The sequence below is a fragment of the Ambystoma mexicanum genome, chromosome 1p (genome assembly GCF_040938575.1).
Source record: "Ambystoma mexicanum isolate Mex_15411 chromosome 1p, UKY_AmexF1_1, whole genome shotgun sequence".
In the NCBI taxonomy this organism is placed as follows: domain Eukaryota; kingdom Metazoa; phylum Chordata; class Amphibia; order Caudata; family Ambystomatidae; genus Ambystoma; species Ambystoma mexicanum.
In genome coordinates, this window is record NC_090921.1 from 179,689,989 (window position 1) to 179,709,238 (window position 19,250).

A 19,250-nucleotide genomic window follows, 5' to 3' on the forward strand; every position below is an offset into this window, starting at 1 on the left:
TAAGTCAGTACTACACGGTTTTTGGTAGCAGAGCTGAGCAGCCAGGCCTATCTCAAGAGGGAATGTGAGCTGTAAGGATGTTATTTAGAGGTCTACAATCACAATTATTCAAATAAACTCTTACACTCAAGGCTTCTTGGTTAAACACTTAATTCATTTATTCAACAGTCAGTTGTAAAACATTCACTAGAAGGAGGCAGTTAAATATACATCAATATGTTAGGTTTCTGAGGCATTCAAACTACTTTGAAGGAGGAGCAAAAAAGAATAGGTTCAGAACATAAAAGAATTACAATTTCTTAGACAGTGCAGATACTTTGAGTTCACCAGAAGAGTCAACTCAATTCAATAGGATAGGCCAAAGTCAATGGGCTAAAGTCTTGGATAGGTAAAAACGGTTCTGGCAAGTAAACGCTAAAGTCTCTGTAGATGTTCTTAGAAGTCGTTTGTAAGCAGAAGAATGATATGTTGGGTCACAAGCTGATTAGGCCTGCTAGTTGCAAAAGTTTCAAGCACTTTCACTGCAAGAGGCAAGTACTCTGTCTTGTTTCACAGTACCTTTCAAATGAAGAAAAAGATGCAGCTGAAGACTTCTGTTCCTGGCAGTTCCTGCAGATCTCGTTGTTCCTGAGCCTAAGTCGTGAGGACAAGAGGGAGGACGTCGGGGTACACCTGCACGGGGACTGGTCCAAAAGCTGGTACTTGGCAAATCTTCAATTCCGGTAGCTGTAGTAAAGCACACAAACTGGAGTCCCTCTCCCTGGTTATCTGGTTTCCTGCAGCAATGAGGAAAATACAACCAGCTCCGAGAATGGTATCCAGGTGGCTATGGGTAGAGTTGATTGGTCCCACCAACTCAAAAGGGAGAAGTCGTCCTCACAGGGCTTCTCTGTCCAGATGAACTTAGCGATTTAGGCCTGCAGCAGGGCTTCACCGAGCAAACCAACGGTCCAGGAGTTGAAGCAGCCATCCTCTTCAAGCTCGTCTTCGGTTCTTTCGTTCCAGTGGTTGACTCTGCCTTCCAAGCCAAGAGACTCCTTTTATCCAGTTTTCTCCCATTCATTCCAGCCTAGCTGCCACTCACCCAGCAGGGTGGCTGTCCTTGCCGAACAGTCAGCCAGCCAATCACGCCAGAGGGCCTTTGGTCTCCTAGGAGCCCAAGCACAGGGAGTTTCGGGCACCTCCCTCACTTCCTGCCCACCCCAGACACTCGGGCGCCAGAGGCGGTCTTCAGTCATGAAGCCCGCCAAAGGCGATCAAACAAATTTACCAAACCTGGATTGGCGTGCAGAGCAAAACTCCAGAAGGACCTTTCCATAAATAAATGGCGGAAAAAGACCGGGACCTGTTTAAACAAAGGGGCTTAAGGTGCCATCTTGAAAAACATGCCTCCCGCGATTTTTAGCTACTGGTGTTTGCCATTGCGAAAAATCATGGTAGTTCGTTGTAAAACCACTGCCGCCAGCCATTTCGATAGGAAAGGGTAGCATTTGACTCCTACATGAGTATCTAGACACAGGGGACTAGATAACCCCTCCAGCACCCAATTTCACGTTACTCACTCTGGGAAACAGTTTATCCCAGATGTGAACTTGGCGATTCGGACCTGCAGCAGGGCTTTACCGGGCAAACCAACGGTTCAGGAGTTGCAGCAGCTGTCCTCTTCAAGCTCTTCTTCGGTTCCTTCGTACCAGTGGTCAACTTTGCCTTCCAAGCCAAGAGACTCGGCTTTTATTCAGTTCTCTCATTCATTCCAACCTAGCTTCCACTCACCCAGCAGGGTGGCTGTCCTTGCCGGACAGTCAGCCAGCCAATCAGCACAGAGTGCATTTGGGTCTCCTAGGAGACTAAGAACAGGGAGTTTCGGGCACCTCCCACACTTCATGCCTAACCCCAAACACTCTGGAGCCCAAGGCAGGTTTAACTCCTGAAGCCCACCAAAGGTGAATGAACAAAGAGACCAAACCTAGTTTGGCGCACAGAGAAAAACTCTAGAAGGACCTTTCCACAAAGAAATGGCCAAAAAAAGAAGACTGGGACCTGTTTTTAGCAACGATGGCCTGGGGCACCATCTTGAAAAACATGGCTCCCGCGATTTGACGTTACCAGAGATATGAATAGTTTGCGGCTTGGAAAAATCGTGGTAGTTCGTTGTAAAACCTCTGCCACCAGCCATTCTGAGAGGAAAGGGTAACATTTGACTGTTAAATGAGTAACTAGACATAGGGGATACTAAGTAGCCCCTCCAGCACTCTATTGTAAGATATGGTGTGCTGGATCTAGACATTTGCAGGACTAAATGAAGTCAATTTCACTCCACTGTTCTGGGAAACAGTAGTTGATCCCATAGAAGGCATTTAAACCTTGGCAAATCTGAAAGACTTCCCGGTGTCACTGCACTGAAGGTGCTTTGTGAACACAATTGTAAAAGATGATGCCTATGGAGTTGGTTAGACTCCATAACCAAAGAAAACACATGTATCAAAATACCTGAGTGGGAAAAAGGCTCACACTCTCCACGTAAAAAAATGAAGTCCTCAAAATTGAGCAAAGTTGCTGGGGGTCTCTAAGGTGAAGGGAATTGGTACATTTTTGAGAATTCTCCCCAACAGTTGATTGGTGACGGAGGCTGGAGATGAACGTGCTCTGGCCACCAAGGAGCCGGTCGCAACGGTGCTTCCGGTGGCAGGGGACTCTCAGTGCTTAGCCTTTTGTTGGACCCCCCCACGGGAGGGCGCCTTCAAAAGGTCTTCGAAGCCCGCTCAGCCTTCTTGGAGCCGGGAGAGGCATGCTGCTGGAACCCACCCAGAGCTGGGGCCTTGGCCTGTAGCCACTCATTCAGCAGCCTGTGCCGAAACTTCATAGAGCGAGGAGCTATCTCCTGGCAAAACGCACAATCTTCCTCCTTGTGCGTCGGGTACAGGCAGTAACACTCTGAATGCTTGTCGTCCGTAAAGAAATTCCGCGAGCCGCAGCTGGAGCAAATTTTCAACAGGGGATTTGAATCCTTCTCCTCCGACAAGGTCTACGTGGCCGTTAATCGGAAGGATGATCGATGGAGCACAAGGGCCGATTGACCGAAAAATAAAGTAATACTCTTCCAAAAAGCAAATAAACGCAGTAAAAGCTCGAGAGCTAAACACGAGGACTTCCAAGACTTGAACGTGCAGTAAAAATCTGAAGATGGTTGCCAGAGGAGGGGTTTAGGTAGAGCATGTGAATCTATGCGAGACCCCATGCTGGAGAAATATCTGTTTTATAGAAAGCATGTTACAATGTTGGACTACAGGTTTTACATGCCAAGTGTGCATTTTAAAAGGCCTAATAGATCATTGTGTATTTTGTACTTACCCGTCTAACTTGAATTGGTGTTGTCCTGTACGGACTCAATGTAGTCCTAGACCACTCGCACAACCCTCCTGAGACCAAGTCTTGCTACCTTAGATTGGTTGGATTGGCTAGTCTTCAGTGTCTTCCTTTTCACCATAACAAGGTTAGCCTCCCAAAAACCACACCCAGGGTGGATATTGGAAATCCATCTCAACACCCTCCCACCACGTCCCTAACAGACTTAATCTCTTCAAACCTGCAGTGCATTTTCTGTAAAGAGTAAGGGTCCTAAAACTGATGTAGCTCCCTGGGAATTCACTCAGCCCTCTCCCTGTGACCTGCCATCTTCAGGTTCAAGAACCACATACAACATAGGGGAGAGGAGTTTGTGAAGTAGCGGTGTATGCAAACTCCCAAAAAAAAACCTAACAGACCAGAGAAGCCAGATCTGAGCCACCTAACTTCACACCTACATCATACAGTATTCAGGGCTTCATGCATTCTTACCATCCATCTTGGCAGCCTAAAGGCTGTGCACCACGCCACATTTCAGTAATGCACAGATGCTTGGTCAGTGAGGTTTATCAAAACCAATCCTTTGTTTTTTTGCATTGGAGCATGTTGTATTGTCTCAAACCGCACACACAATCCTAGTGCTAGGACAGCCCAACAAAGCAATCTATTTTCCCTTCTCCTCCTTTCACCTTAGGTCACCCCCACCAACCCTTACTTTATTGGTAAAAGAAAAGGGTGCAGTTCAACGACAAATGCCAAATTCTAATAGAAATTTGAGGTGGTTGCTGGAATGAGGATCCAGAAATAGGCTAATGTAAGGGTGTGACATTTGTCCAGTGCATACCTGCCATTGTCATGGCCCAGCCACACTTGAGGTTGTCTGGGAGTTTGGCAGACCACACTCTGGATATACATAGTCAACAATACATTGCATTACAGGGGGAAAATTACAGGAGACTAAGCATTACAATATCAAGAAATCACTATTTTAGGAACGACTAATACCACAATATATTTAGCAGTTTTGTGTGTTGCAGGACGCTGCATAATTTGCTATGTCAACAAGAGCTTGTGTGAGAACCATATTTGGCATGGGAATAACAGTCGGCTAATAAAGGGTCACTGCACTAAAAAGTGGAGTGAGCACTACGTATATACACAACTTCCTGGAGTAACAGATTGCAGTTTTAGGCTCTATAATTGCATGTTGTATAACAATTCCAAGCATCGCTCTAAAACTTTCAAACATGCATTGTTGAAAGTCTGTATACAAAAAAAGGAAACCAGCTACCATCAAAAGAAACATTTGTTCTTGGAATCCACTTGACATTAGCTGTGGAAATCGACCTAGCATGGCTTTGATTAGGGTCATTCGTCAGTGCTGGGCTTAAGGCGTGTAGTTCCAGAACACAGCAACTCTGCCATGCATATCAGTGGTCTGAACGAAATGACAGCTACTTCATATTTTAGTATGACTTCCAGTTCTAGAGATGGAGTGTTCACAATGTCAAAGAAATTCACTGGGATGGAGGCAGACGTTGGACGAGAAGCAACTTGTGAACTTCGCTCCAAGACCAAGTCTACCGGTTGTAGGAGTTGGTTACAAAATCTCGAAGGAAAAGAAATCAGACCGCTTACAAAGTCAGTGGGAAAACAGCAGAATCTATGTTATGTTTCATGAAACCATTTGTCAGGACCACTGTGCAAACTGTATGAAAATGGTAATCAAATATACAGAGAATACAAAAACGCCACAAAAACATTTCAAATGGCGCTAGCCAACTTTGGCTTTAAGAACTCACGTCACATTCGTTGCAGTAATAGGCAGGTTCATCCTTCACACGGCTTTGGTAAGCAAGCTTCTTTCCAGACATGAGGAGACTGTCCCGCTGAACCTGACAATGCTTGAGAGACTGCATCAGGCTGTACCTGCGGGGTGCACAAAGTAGAAACAGTGAGAATGTGCCATAGCAATGTAGAAAACAGTGAGCATCTGCCATGATGGTTACAAAGCACATATCAGATCGAACAAAAGTCTTCAACATATAAGATGCATTCTCTTCGCTATTAGTACCCCGGCGAGAGACAATCAGAATGCAACAAGCATTCTGATTGGCTCTCGCCATGTCCCTACCCGGCCAGGAATCCCTCAGTCGGGATTCCACGGCCTTTGTCCCCGGCAGGGGGCATGGCATCCCCTCAGCCAATGAGGAGGCTTGAAGCGGGGTCATCCCCGCTCCGAGCCTCCACGCGGCTGAGAGGCTGCCTGAGCCCCCCCCGTCGGGGACTTGGGTAAGTTTCGTTTTTCCTTCCCTTCCGTCCCCTCCCTCCCGCCCCCCCCCCACCCCAACTTACCTTCTTGATCCTGCAACCCCGGCGGGGGACGAGGGAAGCCTCCAGCCGTGTAGAGACTCGGAGCGGGGCCATTCCCGCTCTGCGCCTCCACACGGCTGGGGGCTTCCCTCGTCCCCCGCCGGGGACGCAGCTACTTTTTTGTTTTTCCTTTTCCCCCATCCCACTCCCACTTGTGTTCCCAGTGCGTCCACTCTGGATGGCCGCCATGGAAAGGGAAAACGGACTCAGTTTTCCCTTTCCATGGGGGTGGCCATTTTCTTGGTCGTTTTTTTTTCTGTCCCAAAACGCAAATTTTGCGGGCTGGGATACTAATAGCAATAGAACCCGAGCGGCGGTGGCATTACAGACTCTGGTAATGCCCCGGGACCCATAGGTAAGGACCCGAGCTCGGGTCCTTACCTATGGGCCCCGGGGCATTAACTGAGTAGGTAATGCCCCCGCCGCTCGGGTTCTATTGCTTAAGTAGTACATCATGCGAAGATGGGGCCCAGTAAAAGTGGAAACTCCAACCTCAACTATTCTTGCCATTTCTCACGTAATTGCATTCACATGCATTACTCTGAGTAGGATTTTCTTATCAAATGAACAGCATATAGAGTATCCAAACACAAGTTGTTTATTTGCATACTGTGCAGAGGAGACAACCAATCAGTTCATGTTAGGACTGACTTTCCATACTCTAGCTTAGTGGACAGATTTATAGAAGGCCTGTTAGGGAGATGCATCCGTTTTTATGATTAATCCCCTCTCTGTCCACTCATTCTTTTCTGCTCTAATCATGGGAATCCTGTTCTGCATGTTTTACTTTATTGTTTGGCATCCTGCTTTCCTCCATACCCTTTAAAAGGTACCTGTGTTTCACATTTGCAGCATGTTAGGACATCTCTTATGAAGTTCTACCAAACTTAATCAAAACCATTCAACTGAGACAGTACAAGACTCCACTCTTATTATAAGGCTGTACCACCTGAGTTCATAGTAGGGTAGACAGAGCAGCCAGGCTTATTTTAGGAGGTAGAGAGGGCTGTAGACTGGTACAAAGAATCTATAACACACAAATGAATCAATAGAAACACTGACAACCAGAAGTATTATACAAAATTAAGTTTTTATTTAAATACAATTAGGCCAAGTTAAGTCTCTTGGGGTAAGTACTGGTTAAAGTCAAACGCATTCTAAAAAGCATATAACCTTATTTGGAACACCCAACAGTAGTTCTAGGGAAGCCCAACCATCTTAAACACATTCAGTATAGGACACACCAATTCATGGAGAGTAAAACCAATGGTTACTTTCAGATTGCATTCAGTAATACCAGAGTAGAAAACCTCATCAGTTGTACCATGATGCTCAGCCAGACATCAGTCAGTCAACTGGACAAAACACGTTTTGTGAATAGAGGAACACTTATTCTAGGTATAGTAAAAACCTGTAACTACTTGTGTTAACACAGTTAAACTAGGCGAGTAAAACCTAAGGATGTAATATTCAATTACAGGTGCTCTTTTGAGATCAGTGAAACATAGATTGAGATAAGCAGTAACTCGTGTAACTTATTTTAGGATGGACACAGCTAACTCAAGGTAAGTAAAACCCATATACTTTTTCAAGCAGCCTTCAGCAACTTGGGGACGGTAGAAACCTAAGACTGTTATTGTGTCTGTCTAAAACAGAACAGGGAAAGAAAAGCCCAGTGTTACTCTTTATAAATGACTCAAGGTTATTCTAGGTAGGTAAAACCTAATGCAGACTTATTCTAGACAGTCTATCCACAAGTCAGGGGAAGCAAGACCGAGTTGGGGAAAGCTCATACAATTATCCTAACGGGAATAATAAAGTGAAACCAAGAGCATTACTTTTGGGTGAAGAGGCACAACCAATTCACAGGTGAGTAATAACCTCATATATACTTTTCAGAATAGTGCAACACACATTCACGGTAAGTTTTAGTTACGTACCTGTAACTATATTTCTCCAGCATTGGTATCTTTCATAGATTCACATGCTTGAAAATTCCCTGTCGTCAGACTGGGAATCCTCTGATTTAAAGAATTATAAAAAAGAACAAGTTACTTCTTACCTGGTAAAGTTCTTTCAACAGGATGTTCCTCCGACGTATTCCTTATCTTTGATAATACGTTTCCTGCTTGCTGGCCTCGGAAATTTTTTCTGTAGAGGGCGCAGCGCGTCGACGTCCGTCGAGTCGATGTCCCTCGACGGCCACCGTATCGGCGCCGACGTCATCATGCCCATAAATAACCACGCGCTGCGTCCGTTGCTCAGTTCCGTTTTGTAGCATAAGAAAAGTCATGCCTGAAATGGTTATTGACCTTGAAGGAGCATAAACTGCAACCACAAGGGAAGTATCACTGCGGGGATGGTTGGGAGGGGCGATAAGGAATACGTCAGAGGAACATCCCGTCGAAAGAACGTTACCAGTTAAGAAGTAACTTGTTCTTCGAAGGGATTGTGTCCTACGACGGATTCCTTATCTTTGATAGACTCCCATAGCAGTGGCATGTAATTGGAGGTGGGAGTGAGAATGTTATGTATCCCTTTAGGGATTGACCGAATGTAATACGGCCTTGCCAAATCTGGTCTCTTGAGCAGTGGAGGAATCCAGATTGTAAAATTTTGTGAATGTATGTGCGGACGACCATGTGGCAGCCGCACATATGTCTCGGACCGGTATCCCTCTTTGGAGAGCCGAAGAGGCTGTGATACCCCTGGTTGAATGAGCCCTGAGATTTTGTAGTGGCTCTTTCCCTGCCAGTTTGTAACATTCCAGAATGGCCAAAATAATCCACCTGGAGATGGTTTGTTTTGTTATGGGTAGTCCCAACTTGTGACCTGAGTATCCTACAAACAGTTGGTCTGCTTGCCTGATCATAGCCATTCTGCTGATGTAAAAGCCGAGAGCTCGCCTTGGGTCCAGCCTATGTAGCCTTTCCCCCTCCTTCCCCGCATGGGGAGGAGGGTAGAACGAAGGTAAGGTAATTTTCTGAGTTATATGAAATTCAGAAACCACCTTTGGGAGGAAATTAGGCTTCACCTGTAGGACAACTTTGTCCTTGTGGAAGATTGTATGTGGGGGTTTACAGGAGAGAGCTTGTAGCTCGCTCACCCTCCTAGCAGATGTTAGTGCTACCAATAGGACAGTTTTAAGCGTGAGAAATCTCAGCACACAAGAGTGAAGTGGTTCGAATGGAGTGCCCATTAGGAAGTTTAAAACTAAATTTAAGTCCCATAAGGGAACCTGGAATGGTTTTGGAGGATAAACATTAATCCCTTGAGAAATTGTACCACTAGAGGAAGTTTGAAATACGATGGTTCCTCCGCAGTGCGCTTGAAGATAGAAAGCGCTGCGAGATAGTCTTTTACAGTGCCAACTTGAAGGCCTGAGTTTACCAAGTAGAGTAGAAACGATAACACTGTTGGTGTACCACATGAAACAGGGTCGATATTCTCTTCCCTACACCAGCTGCAAAATTTGTTCCAACGGCAGCGGTATAAAGACTTTGTTGCTGGCCTTCTGGCCGAAAGCAACACCTCCATGACGTCATCGGGGAGATCCCAATCCTTGTACCTCACCCTTTCAGAAGCCAAGCGTGAAGGTTGAGGGTTCTGGTGTCTGGATGGAGAACCTGACCTCCCTTCTGCGAGAGAAGATTCTCTTTGAGTGGAAGACGGATTGGAGGACAGATGGACATATCTAGAAAGTCCGGGTACCACGTTCTCCTGGCCCAATCCGGGGCAATTAGGATCATGGTTTTCCGGAATCTTCTCAACCTCCTGATCATTTGAGGAATAACAGGGACTGGTGGGAACGCGTAAAGGAGTGGAAACTCCCAGTCCACTACGAACACGTCTCCTAGAGCTCCTCTCGGGGGAAATTCCCTTGAACAGAACAGATCGCACTTCCTGTTGGTGCTTGTGGCGAACAGATCCACCCGAGGGGTTCCCCAAAGGGCGAAGGACTTCCTGAGCTAGCTCCCACTCGCCTGCTCAGAGCATCCGCTGTCAAGTTCTTCTCTCCGGCTAGGTGGACTGCCGATAGAGCGATTCTTCTTGGATTGCCCAAAACCAGAGCTGCATCGCCTCTCTGCACAGTGCCAGTGATCCTACGCCTCCTCTTTTGTTGAGGTAGTGCATGGCCACCGTGTTGTCCGGACATTTCTCCCCTGTACTGATAGCAGGAAAGCTTTCAGCGCTAGTCTGATCGCTCTCAGCTCCAACAGGTTGATGTGTAGTCTGGACTCCGATGGAAACCAACGACCGCTGATGGTCAAGTCGTTGGCATGGGCTCCCCACCCCGTGAGTGAGGCGTCTGACTACTGATATCTCCGGCCATGGTTGCCAAAACAGTTCTCCTTTCAAGATGTTCTCTGGATAGGCCCACCATTGAAGGTCGCGGTCTACCTTGTCCGGAATCCGGAGGAGATCTCTCATTCTCCCTGAGAATTGCGACCACTGATTCTCAGTGTCCACCGAAGAGATCTCATTCTCAGGCGAGCCTCTGGCACAAGGAAGATGCAGGATGCCATGAGGCCTAGCAACCTCAAAAAGTCGAAGGCTGGGAGACGTTGGGCATTTTGAAACTTGGTGACCATCTGTAGAATATCTTGAGCCCTCACCTCTGGTGGCGAGGCTTTTCCCAGGGAAGTGTCCAGGACAGCTCCAATGAACTGGAGTCTCTGCGATGGTATCATCTGTGACTTCTTTTAATTGAGGGAGAAGCCCAGTCTGTGAAGGAAATGGCAGACATAATCTAGCTGGGCCTGGGCCTGTCCCGAAGATACAGCCCAGATCACCCAATCGTCCAGGTAGGGCTAGACGTGGATCCCTTCCCTCCTTAGACTCGCCACCACTACCGACATCAGCTTGGTGAAGACCTTCGGGGCGGAGGTCAGCCCAAATGGCAGAACTCGAAATTGATAATGAGAGTCGCCAATTGCGAACCTCAGGTATTTCCTGTGTTTGAGATGGATTGGCACATGGAAATAAGCATCCTGAAGGCCCAGAGATACCAGCCAGTCCTGGAGCTGGAGGGCCTGAAGGATCTGAGAGAGCGAGTTACCATCATGAACTTGTCCTTCCTGAGGAACTTGTTCAATTCTCGTAAGTCCAGGATGGGTCTCAGTCCTCCGTCCTTTGTTATGAGAAAGTACGGGGAGTACCAGCCCTTGTTCCTGTCCGCTACAGGTACCGGTTCTATGGCACCTTTCTCTAGCAGGTCTATAATTTCCTGCAAGAGGAGCAGATCTGGAACTTTTAGAGAGCTGTTCCCCGGTGGATGACTCTGAGGAATGTGTAGAAAGGGTAGGCAGTAACCCTGGGCAACTGTCTCCAATGCCCAAGCATCTGACGTTATAGCCTGCCATTCCGTCAGATGGTGAGTTAACCTGCCCCCTACAGGTGTATTGTGTGGGAAGGCCTCAGAGTGGTTTGGGGGCGGCTGATGCAGATGCCGAGGGTAAAGAGGCACCGGCTGCTGCTGCGGCCTTAGTACTTTTGACCCATCCACCTCGGGTGGATCTCCTTTGGCCTCTTTGAGCCGGCTGTCCTCTGCCTTTCCCGAATCCGGAATAATAGCGAAAGGACTTCCCTCTCCCAGAGGTTCCTGAGGGGCGAAAAGGAGTTTGGCGGATAGCAGCTCCTAAAGATTTTGCTGCTGCTTTAGAAGTCTGCAACTTTTCCAGACTGTCATCAGCCTTTTTCCCGAATAGTGAAGAGCCGTCAAAGGGCATATTCAAAAGTATGGCCTGTACATCTGGAGCAAAGCCAGACTTTCGCAACCACGCATGCCTGCGGATTGTTGTACTTGCCGCCATGACCCTGCTGATACTGTCAGCGGAATCGATGCCAGTTTGAAGTGATTCGCACATGGCATCTTTGCCATCTTTAATAATGTTAAGGAAGGCTTCCTTTTCCTCTCCTTCGAGTATGCAGTCAGCCGCTGATGAAGCACACTCCCATAGTGTGTGACTGAACCTGGCGAGCGTACAGGTGGCGTTGATGGACTTCAACGCCATACTACAAGCAGAGAAGACTTTCTTCGCCATAGAATCGTACCTCTTGTCATCTCTATCCTGTGGGACAGTAGGGTAAGCGGTCTTACTGCTAGATGAAGTTGCCGCTTGAACCACCAGGCTCTCTGGAGTCGTATTCAGGGTATTCAGTCGTATTCAGGGTCAGCAGCCGCTACCCTATACTTGGCTGACAATCTTTTATTGACCGCAGGGATAACTTCAGGAGTTTCCCAATTAGATGTAATTTTCCTCTGTAAGGCTGCATGGAAGGGGACCACAGGGTCCTCCTGTGGACCTTTGTCCAATATGTCTGTTAAGTCATCCTGTTGAAAAACAGGTGAAGGCGCAGACCAACCCATAAATTCAATAATTCTTGCCATAAGGGTTCTATAGGGTGTTTTGGCATGTTCCCCTGGGTCTGGTTTAACAAATTCCACTTCTGGGGAAGTGTCCAGCCCACGTGCTTCATGTAGTGACTCCTGTAGGTCCTTCAGCCTTCTTTCCTCAGAGGTGAAATCCTCTGAAATAGGCAGTGTGGTCCTCTGTAACCCAAATGTTTCCTGGTCAGAATCTTCCCCCTCTTCATAAATTGAAGATAGTCCAGGGTACTCTGACCTCTGAAATGGTGTAAAGCCTATCTCTAAGGCAGAAGGAGCCAAACTCGTCATTATTGGGCGAGAAAACGTCGATGTCGTCGACGCCGATGTGACAGGCTTCGAAGGCGTCGAGAACGGCGTCAAAAAAACTGGAAGGGGTCTCGAAGAACTCGAGAGGATCGGGATCCTACTCGAGGACATTGACAACAGTCTCGGCGTCATGCCGGAGGCCCTTGGAATCACTGTTGGCTGTGGAGTGGCCTTGGTCTTCTCTTTCATCGGCGTCGAGTCGATCGACCGATGCGTCGAGGAACCCTTTGACAACGGCGTCTATGGCGCCGATCCGTGCGTCGAAGGAATCTTCGGCGACGGCGTCGAAGATGGTGCCTTCTTACCCGATGGCTCGTGGCGCTCTCGGGTAGAATGTTTCGCCGGTTGCTGCGACTCGCTGCGTTTTGATTTTTTGGGTTTTTCACCCGGGGTAACCGCCTCAGCTATCTTCGAGGGAGTTGAGGCCGCGTTCTCGAAGACGCTTAACATTTTCTTTCCGAATTCCTCCCACTCAGCTTGAGAGCTGTGTTTAGTGGGACAGGAGATCCTTTCTGGGGAAACAGAAGACGACGAGGAAGGGGATCTTCGACGTCTCTTTTTGAGTGTCGATCTCGACGAATGGTGGGAGCTACTTCGAGATCTAGCATGGGAATGTTTGACGGCAAGGAGACGAATGCCTCGGCTCAGCCGAAGAAACCTTCGAGGAGGTTTTGACTGACTTACCTCTCTCGAGCTTCACCTTGCGCTCCTTCAAGGCTTTCGCCGTCATGGACATGCAGTCCTCACACTCCGAACAATGGTGCTCGGATCCCAAGTACCACAAGCAGATCCTGTGTGGATCCGTTATCGACATTTTTTTACCGCAGTCTCGACTTTTCTTGAAGCCGGATCGCGGCGTCGTCGGTTCCAATGAAGATGCCATCGAGAACGAGAAGGTATTATTCGAGTAAATATAGTAGTTATCCTGACTGAACTGAGCAACGACGTTTGGAGGCCCCACGAAGCGCGGAAAAACGGAACTGAGCAACGGATGCAGCGCGTGGCTATTTATGGGCATGATGACGTCGGTGCCGATATGGTGGCTGTCGAGGGACATCGATGCGCAGCGCCCTCTACAGAAAAAATTTCCGAGGCCAGCAAGCTGGAAACGTATTATCAAAGATAAGGAATACGTCGGATGACACAATCCCTTCGAGTGTGTGTGTGTGTATATATATATATATATATTTACATAGAAAATACAATGTAGATTGCCCATTATAGCCTATGAGCCATTCAATGGTGAACCAAGCAGTTCTCCGTCATCTCTTTGCTTAAGGTAGGAGCAGCCTTCTCTCCCCCACACCCCCTTCCCTAATAAGGTAACCTGTACTTGATGCATAGTAAGGCGAGCAGAAGGATCTACAGAATGTACATAATGTATGGGCATGGCATAACTGCTTGGTATTCCATTCAAGCAACTGAATCTATGAATGATCCAATGCTGGAGAAGTTTTAGTTACTTACCTGTAACTGTATTTCTCGAGCATTGGTATCTTTCATAGATTCACATGCGCCCACCCACCCGCCTCCCCTGAGGCTGCTCCATCACCCGGCAGTTATCATGCAAGTAATCTACTCACGGCTCCAAATTTGAAGATGGCTGCCTGGCGGCGGAGCTTAAGGTCTGCCACCTCATTGGTTAGGGCCATAAAGGACCAAAGTGAGGTGGAGGGACTACACAATTGAATAGCTCATAGGCTATGATGGGCAATCTACATTGTGTGTTCTATGGAAATAATGTACATAAATTTAATTTTTAATAATTATTTATATCACAGAGTATTCCCAGACTGACGACGGGGGCTATTCAAGCATCTGAATCTATGAAAGATCCAATGCTGGAGAAGTAAGAACTTTTTTTATCTGTGCGCTCTCAGAGTTAGTAACCAACCAACTTCTTTTACAAGTAAGTCACTTTTAAACATGTATTCTCTTTTCTAGGCAAAAGGCGCAATCCCTTAAAAGTCTTTCCCTTATTCTTGGATCATGAGTGTTCTCAGTGGCAGAAGGAGGGTCACTATGGTCTAGTGTCCAACAGGAAGGTCAGGATAGGTTTTTAAGTAGCAAAAGCCAGAGTTCCTAACGAAGACTGTTCAAACAGGTGAGTATTTTACTTTCGAGTTAGTTGAGGATCTAGGGGCTTCACAGAAAACACCCTAGGAGGATTCCAGCAGTGAGTCTGGGTGAACTGGACAAGAGGCCTCACAATCACAGAAAACACCACACAACTACACAGGAATCACAAGAGACTTAAGGTAAATACCGAAACCAGCACAGTACCTCATCATAGAGGATTTTGCAGCAGGATGACTCCAGGATCTGCAGCCAAAAACCTGGTTGGTGGATTCTTTGTCGTGGTGACTGAAAACAGGACCTTTTAAGGGTTTTTGCAGCAGGGATCAACAGGGAAGGCTCTAGGCAAGGTTTTCCTCTTGTCTGGATGCGGCTCTGTGGAAGTGGCACCTTTTCAGGAGCACAGAAAACAGAATATCGCTGGTCGGATACTTGTCGTTACAAAGATCCAGCACTTTTCGGGCTCGAATCGTGTCTCCGGAGATCCAGCAGGTTGACCACGAAAGGTCAGCTAGATTCGGAAATCGGATGACAGCGCACTGCACAATGCTCGAGGTCCCATGGTATTAGGGTATTGCAGCCCTACAAGGTCGCAGCACAGCGTGGGATGGCTCAATATGCAGGTCTTCTTGAGTCTAGTGAGTCTCAACAGGCTCTGGGTCATCGTTTTCGGAGTCGTCAGATCGACTGGAAGGAATGGCTACAGTAGGCTCCGGTTACACAGCAGGCTCTCCAGTTGCTGGAAATCATCTCAGCCGTTTTTCTTAATCATCCTCTTCGCCTTTGGTTTTAGTGGTCTTCAGCTTCCAGGTTTAGAGTATTGCACAGGAACTACAGCACAACTTCTGCATTCTTTCCCTGCATTTTACAACAAGGGGCGGTCTTTTTGTCCAATCAGGAGAGCCAGCCCCTCCACTGGGATTTGTCCCCATTCAGGCAAAGGCTATGGAGTTTTGGACTCCTCACTCGCTTCCTGCTTTCACAGAGACTGGAGCCTGGGTGGGGAGTCCATGGGACTCCCGCCGAAGATACAAATCACACAAAGGACTTTCCCACCCTGGATGCCAGGGGAAGGGAGGACAAGAAACACTAAAATGGCAAAAAAGCAAGACTAGGTCTTTTTTGTAAAATGAGCACGCATGGGTGCCTTTAACAGGGCTGTGCACACAGCCCACGGTAAAGGTGCACCTAATTAATAATAAGGTATCACTGCCACCAGCCATTAAAAGTAAGCTTGTCCCTGTAACAGAATTGTTACCTTTTTAGTGTGAAAGGGGATACAATGCATCTCCCCAGCACTCCACATAAGGTGGGGTGTGCTTGTTTCACCAAATAAAATGTAAAAGTGATCCAAAGATCCTTTCTACACTTGGGAACTGTAGTTCTCTCAAGGGTAGCCAGAGAAAGATAAAAGGGGAGCTCAAAGGGCAACCCAGCAACAATAGGCAGTATGTGCCAAAGGTTGTCAGAGGATAAAATTAAAAAGGCAATATGGAAAGAGTCGAAAAAATGACACCAATAAAAAATAAAAAAAAGAGTAAAAGACTGTGGGAAAAGGTTCCCACTCACTGGAGGTATAAGGAAAAATAATCCACAAGTAAAGCAAAAAGTTCTGGGATTGACAGTTCAGGAACATTTATCATTAATATGAAAATTTTACTTCACAGCACGCAGCCCACTAGATGCAATGTCGCTAAGAGCCCTTTGGGCTCTTTTGCCCCCAAAATGTATTTTATTAAGCAGTTTACTACATGGTTCACAACACGTTCTCAATCGTACCATCATGAGATAACAAAATTTCAGTTTTGTTAACGTTTAACCATGAAAAACCCCTTATATCCCCCTCCCCCGAACCCGCCCTGGAACGAGACGAGATTTAGGTATTGTTCTGAGGCGAAGCTTCATGCACTCCATCAGGGCACCTCCCCTTTGCTTCGTCAGTTATTTGTAGGTGTCGAGGAAGGGCGCCCATTCCATTTCTCTTCTCGGAGAGATCTCGTGGATAACTCCCATAATGTTCTCTATTTCATATAGTTTACTGGCTTTCCTGGCCCATGTGGTCTCCGATGGAAGGGTCTGGGATTTCTAGTTTATTGTGATGCAGGCCTTGGCCGCTAGTAGCAACAAGTTTGGCATATGGGGAATTTGCGTCCATTGCTCTTCATGCTCTTCCAGTACAAATAGCACCAACATTGGGTCGCATTCGCGGACCATCCCGTCCATCTTTCTGACTGTTAGGCAAGATTTGGAGCAGTACCCGTTGGGTGCACTACAACAATCTTGACCGCCTGGCAACAGGAACCCCAACCTTTGGTAGAAGTCTGCACTACAAAGGGTGTTAGTGTGGCTGAACAACCAGGCTTATCTCAAGAGGGGTCAATGTGAGCAGTAGAGTGGTTACACAGATTCACAGTGACGAGTATCCAAATAAACACTTACACTCAAGGTTTCTTGATTTAACAATTATTAATGTATTTAACAGTCAGTTTGAATAAGCCTTCTTCAGAAGGGGCAAAATAATAGTATCACCCAAAAACACACACTTAGTTTCTCTAAATCAACAAGCACCCATTTGGAATGGCACACACACTTCCTACACCATCAAGTGACAAATAGCTAGGACACTGAACGTTAATATATCAATGGTATATTTAGAGCAATACTGAGATGTGTTAAAGTAAAGAGGTTTCAGAATAAGAAAAGAGATCACACACATATTCTGAAGCAGGTATGTACTTTTGAACCCCCCCAGAGCAAAGTAAATAACCCTTTCCTGGAGGGAAGGTAAGACACAAGCAGAGGAGAGAAGAGTAATTTAGGGAGCCAGGCCAGCCAATGTCAAATGGGCAAAAGTCTAGGTGAGCTGAAGCACTTCTTGCAGGTAAGTAAACGTTTTGCACAATTTTTTTTAGAAGTCTTTGTAGAAAAAGTAGAATCAATGTAGGGTCACAAGCTGGGAGGCTTGTGTGGGGGTAAATGATGCAAGCAACTCTACAGGAGAAACCAATACAAGTCTCAACTGAGATTAAGTAAGGCTACAAGACAAGAGGTAAGTTCTCTTAGACTGTACAGTGCCTTTGGTTAGAGGAAATGGTTCCAGCTGACTTCTGTTTCTATGTGGCTCTGTTGTTCCTGGGCCTCAATCATGGGGACTAGAGGGAGGACTTCTGGGGACTCACAATTGGTGGTCGGCGACAGTAAAGGACAAACTTAAATTCAGTGGCACTTCGCAGTTTCAGCTCCTCGCGTCTCAGCAAATAGCACTACAGAGGACTCTCGAATACCACTCTGTGCTTTCCTCGCATCTGGGGTCCAGCACTCTTTTGAAATGGCACAGGTTTGGTCAGTCCTGCTTACTTGGAGTCCGAATGATCTTCCACAAGCACGGGTCCGACTTAAAAAGTGATGCACCGAGTTTGGTGTTCCTCTCCCTGGCACTTCGGTTCCAGCAGCAGGAGCAGCGCAAGTACAGCCAGCTCTCAGAAGATGTCCAAACAAGTACACTTTGGAGTTGATTGGTGCCACCAACTCAAGGGGAGAAGTCTTCCTTGCAGAGCTTCTACAGTCTAGGCAAATTCGGAGCATCTGTACAGCAGCAGGGCTTCACCGGGCAAACCGCCTCTTCCAAGTTCTTCTTCGAATTTCTTCGTCCAGTGGTCAACTGCCTTCCAAGCAAAAAAACCTTGCCTTTTATGCAGGTTTCTCCCATTCATTCCAGTCTAGCTGTCAATCACACAGCAGGGTGGCTGTCCTTGCCGGACAGCCAGCCAGCCGGCCAATCACCTTTGGGTGCATTCCTGTAACCAAGGGGATTAAGCACAGGGAGTTTCAGGAACCTTCCTCGCTTCCTGCCCCTGCCAGACATACTGGAGCCAAAGGCGGGCTCCACTTGTGAATCCCGGCAAAGACAAAACAAAGTGACTAAACCTGGTTTGGCACGCAGAGTAAATCTCAAGAAAGACCTTTCCAGCAAGAAGTCAAAAAAAAAAAAAAAAGACTGGCGCCATTTTGACAAAATGGGCACCCATGGGTGCTTTACTGCAGCTGCGAACGTAACTTGCGGTTAAAACACACAATGGTAGTAAAAAGTAAACCACTGCCACCAGCCATTAATTGTAGAAAGGGTAACAAACATGTTACATGAGAAACTAGACAAAGGGGATACTAAGTAACCCCTCCAGCACCCTATGTAAGATAGTGTGTGCTGGGTCTAGAAAGTTACAGATTGCAAGTAAAGTAAAGTTCACTTTACTGCTCTTGGAAACAGTAGTTTCACCAAGAGAAGGTATTTAAACCTTTGGGAAACAGACTTCCCTGTGCCACTGCACCAAAGGTGCAGTGTGTCACATTTTTTGCAAAGATGATGCCTATGGAGTTTGTCAGACTCCAAAACCAAAAGGAAACCGTGTTTAAATCACAGTAGACTACATGAGAGAGTGGGAAACAGGTCTCACTCTCTCCAGGTTAAAATGAAAAAAGTCTGAGTCCCGCAAAAGTGCTGGGGGGTCCACTATGGTAGAGAGAAATTAGCAAGCCCATTTCTGAAAATTCTCCCCAACATGTAGGATAAGGGACTACTAGGTAACCCCCAGCACTCCACATAAGATGGTGAATGCAAGACCTACAAAGGGAAAAGGTAAGTAAAGTCAATTTCACTTTACTATTCTTGAGAACAGTAGCTCACAAAAGAAAAGGTATTTAAACCTGAGAAATCTAAAGGGATTTCTCTGACACTGCACTACCGGCAAATAGCACCACC

The 19,250-nt window shown here is 46.8% G+C and overlaps 1 protein-coding gene across 12 annotated transcripts in view; it reads right to left on the minus strand.

Moving 5' to 3' along the window:
• The window catches only part of KDM6B (lysine demethylase 6B), a 2,050,345-nt gene that overhangs the window by 55,767 nt on the left and 1,975,328 nt on the right, over positions 1–19,250 (minus strand). For all 12 annotated transcript variants that reach the window (XM_069646240.1, XM_069646239.1, XM_069646242.1 and 9 more), the window contains one exon: positions 5,148–5,274. In XM_069646240.1, the coding sequence (XP_069502341.1) occupies positions 5,148–5,274 (127 nt within the window). The remainder of the gene's footprint in view (positions 1–5,147; positions 5,275–19,250) is intronic.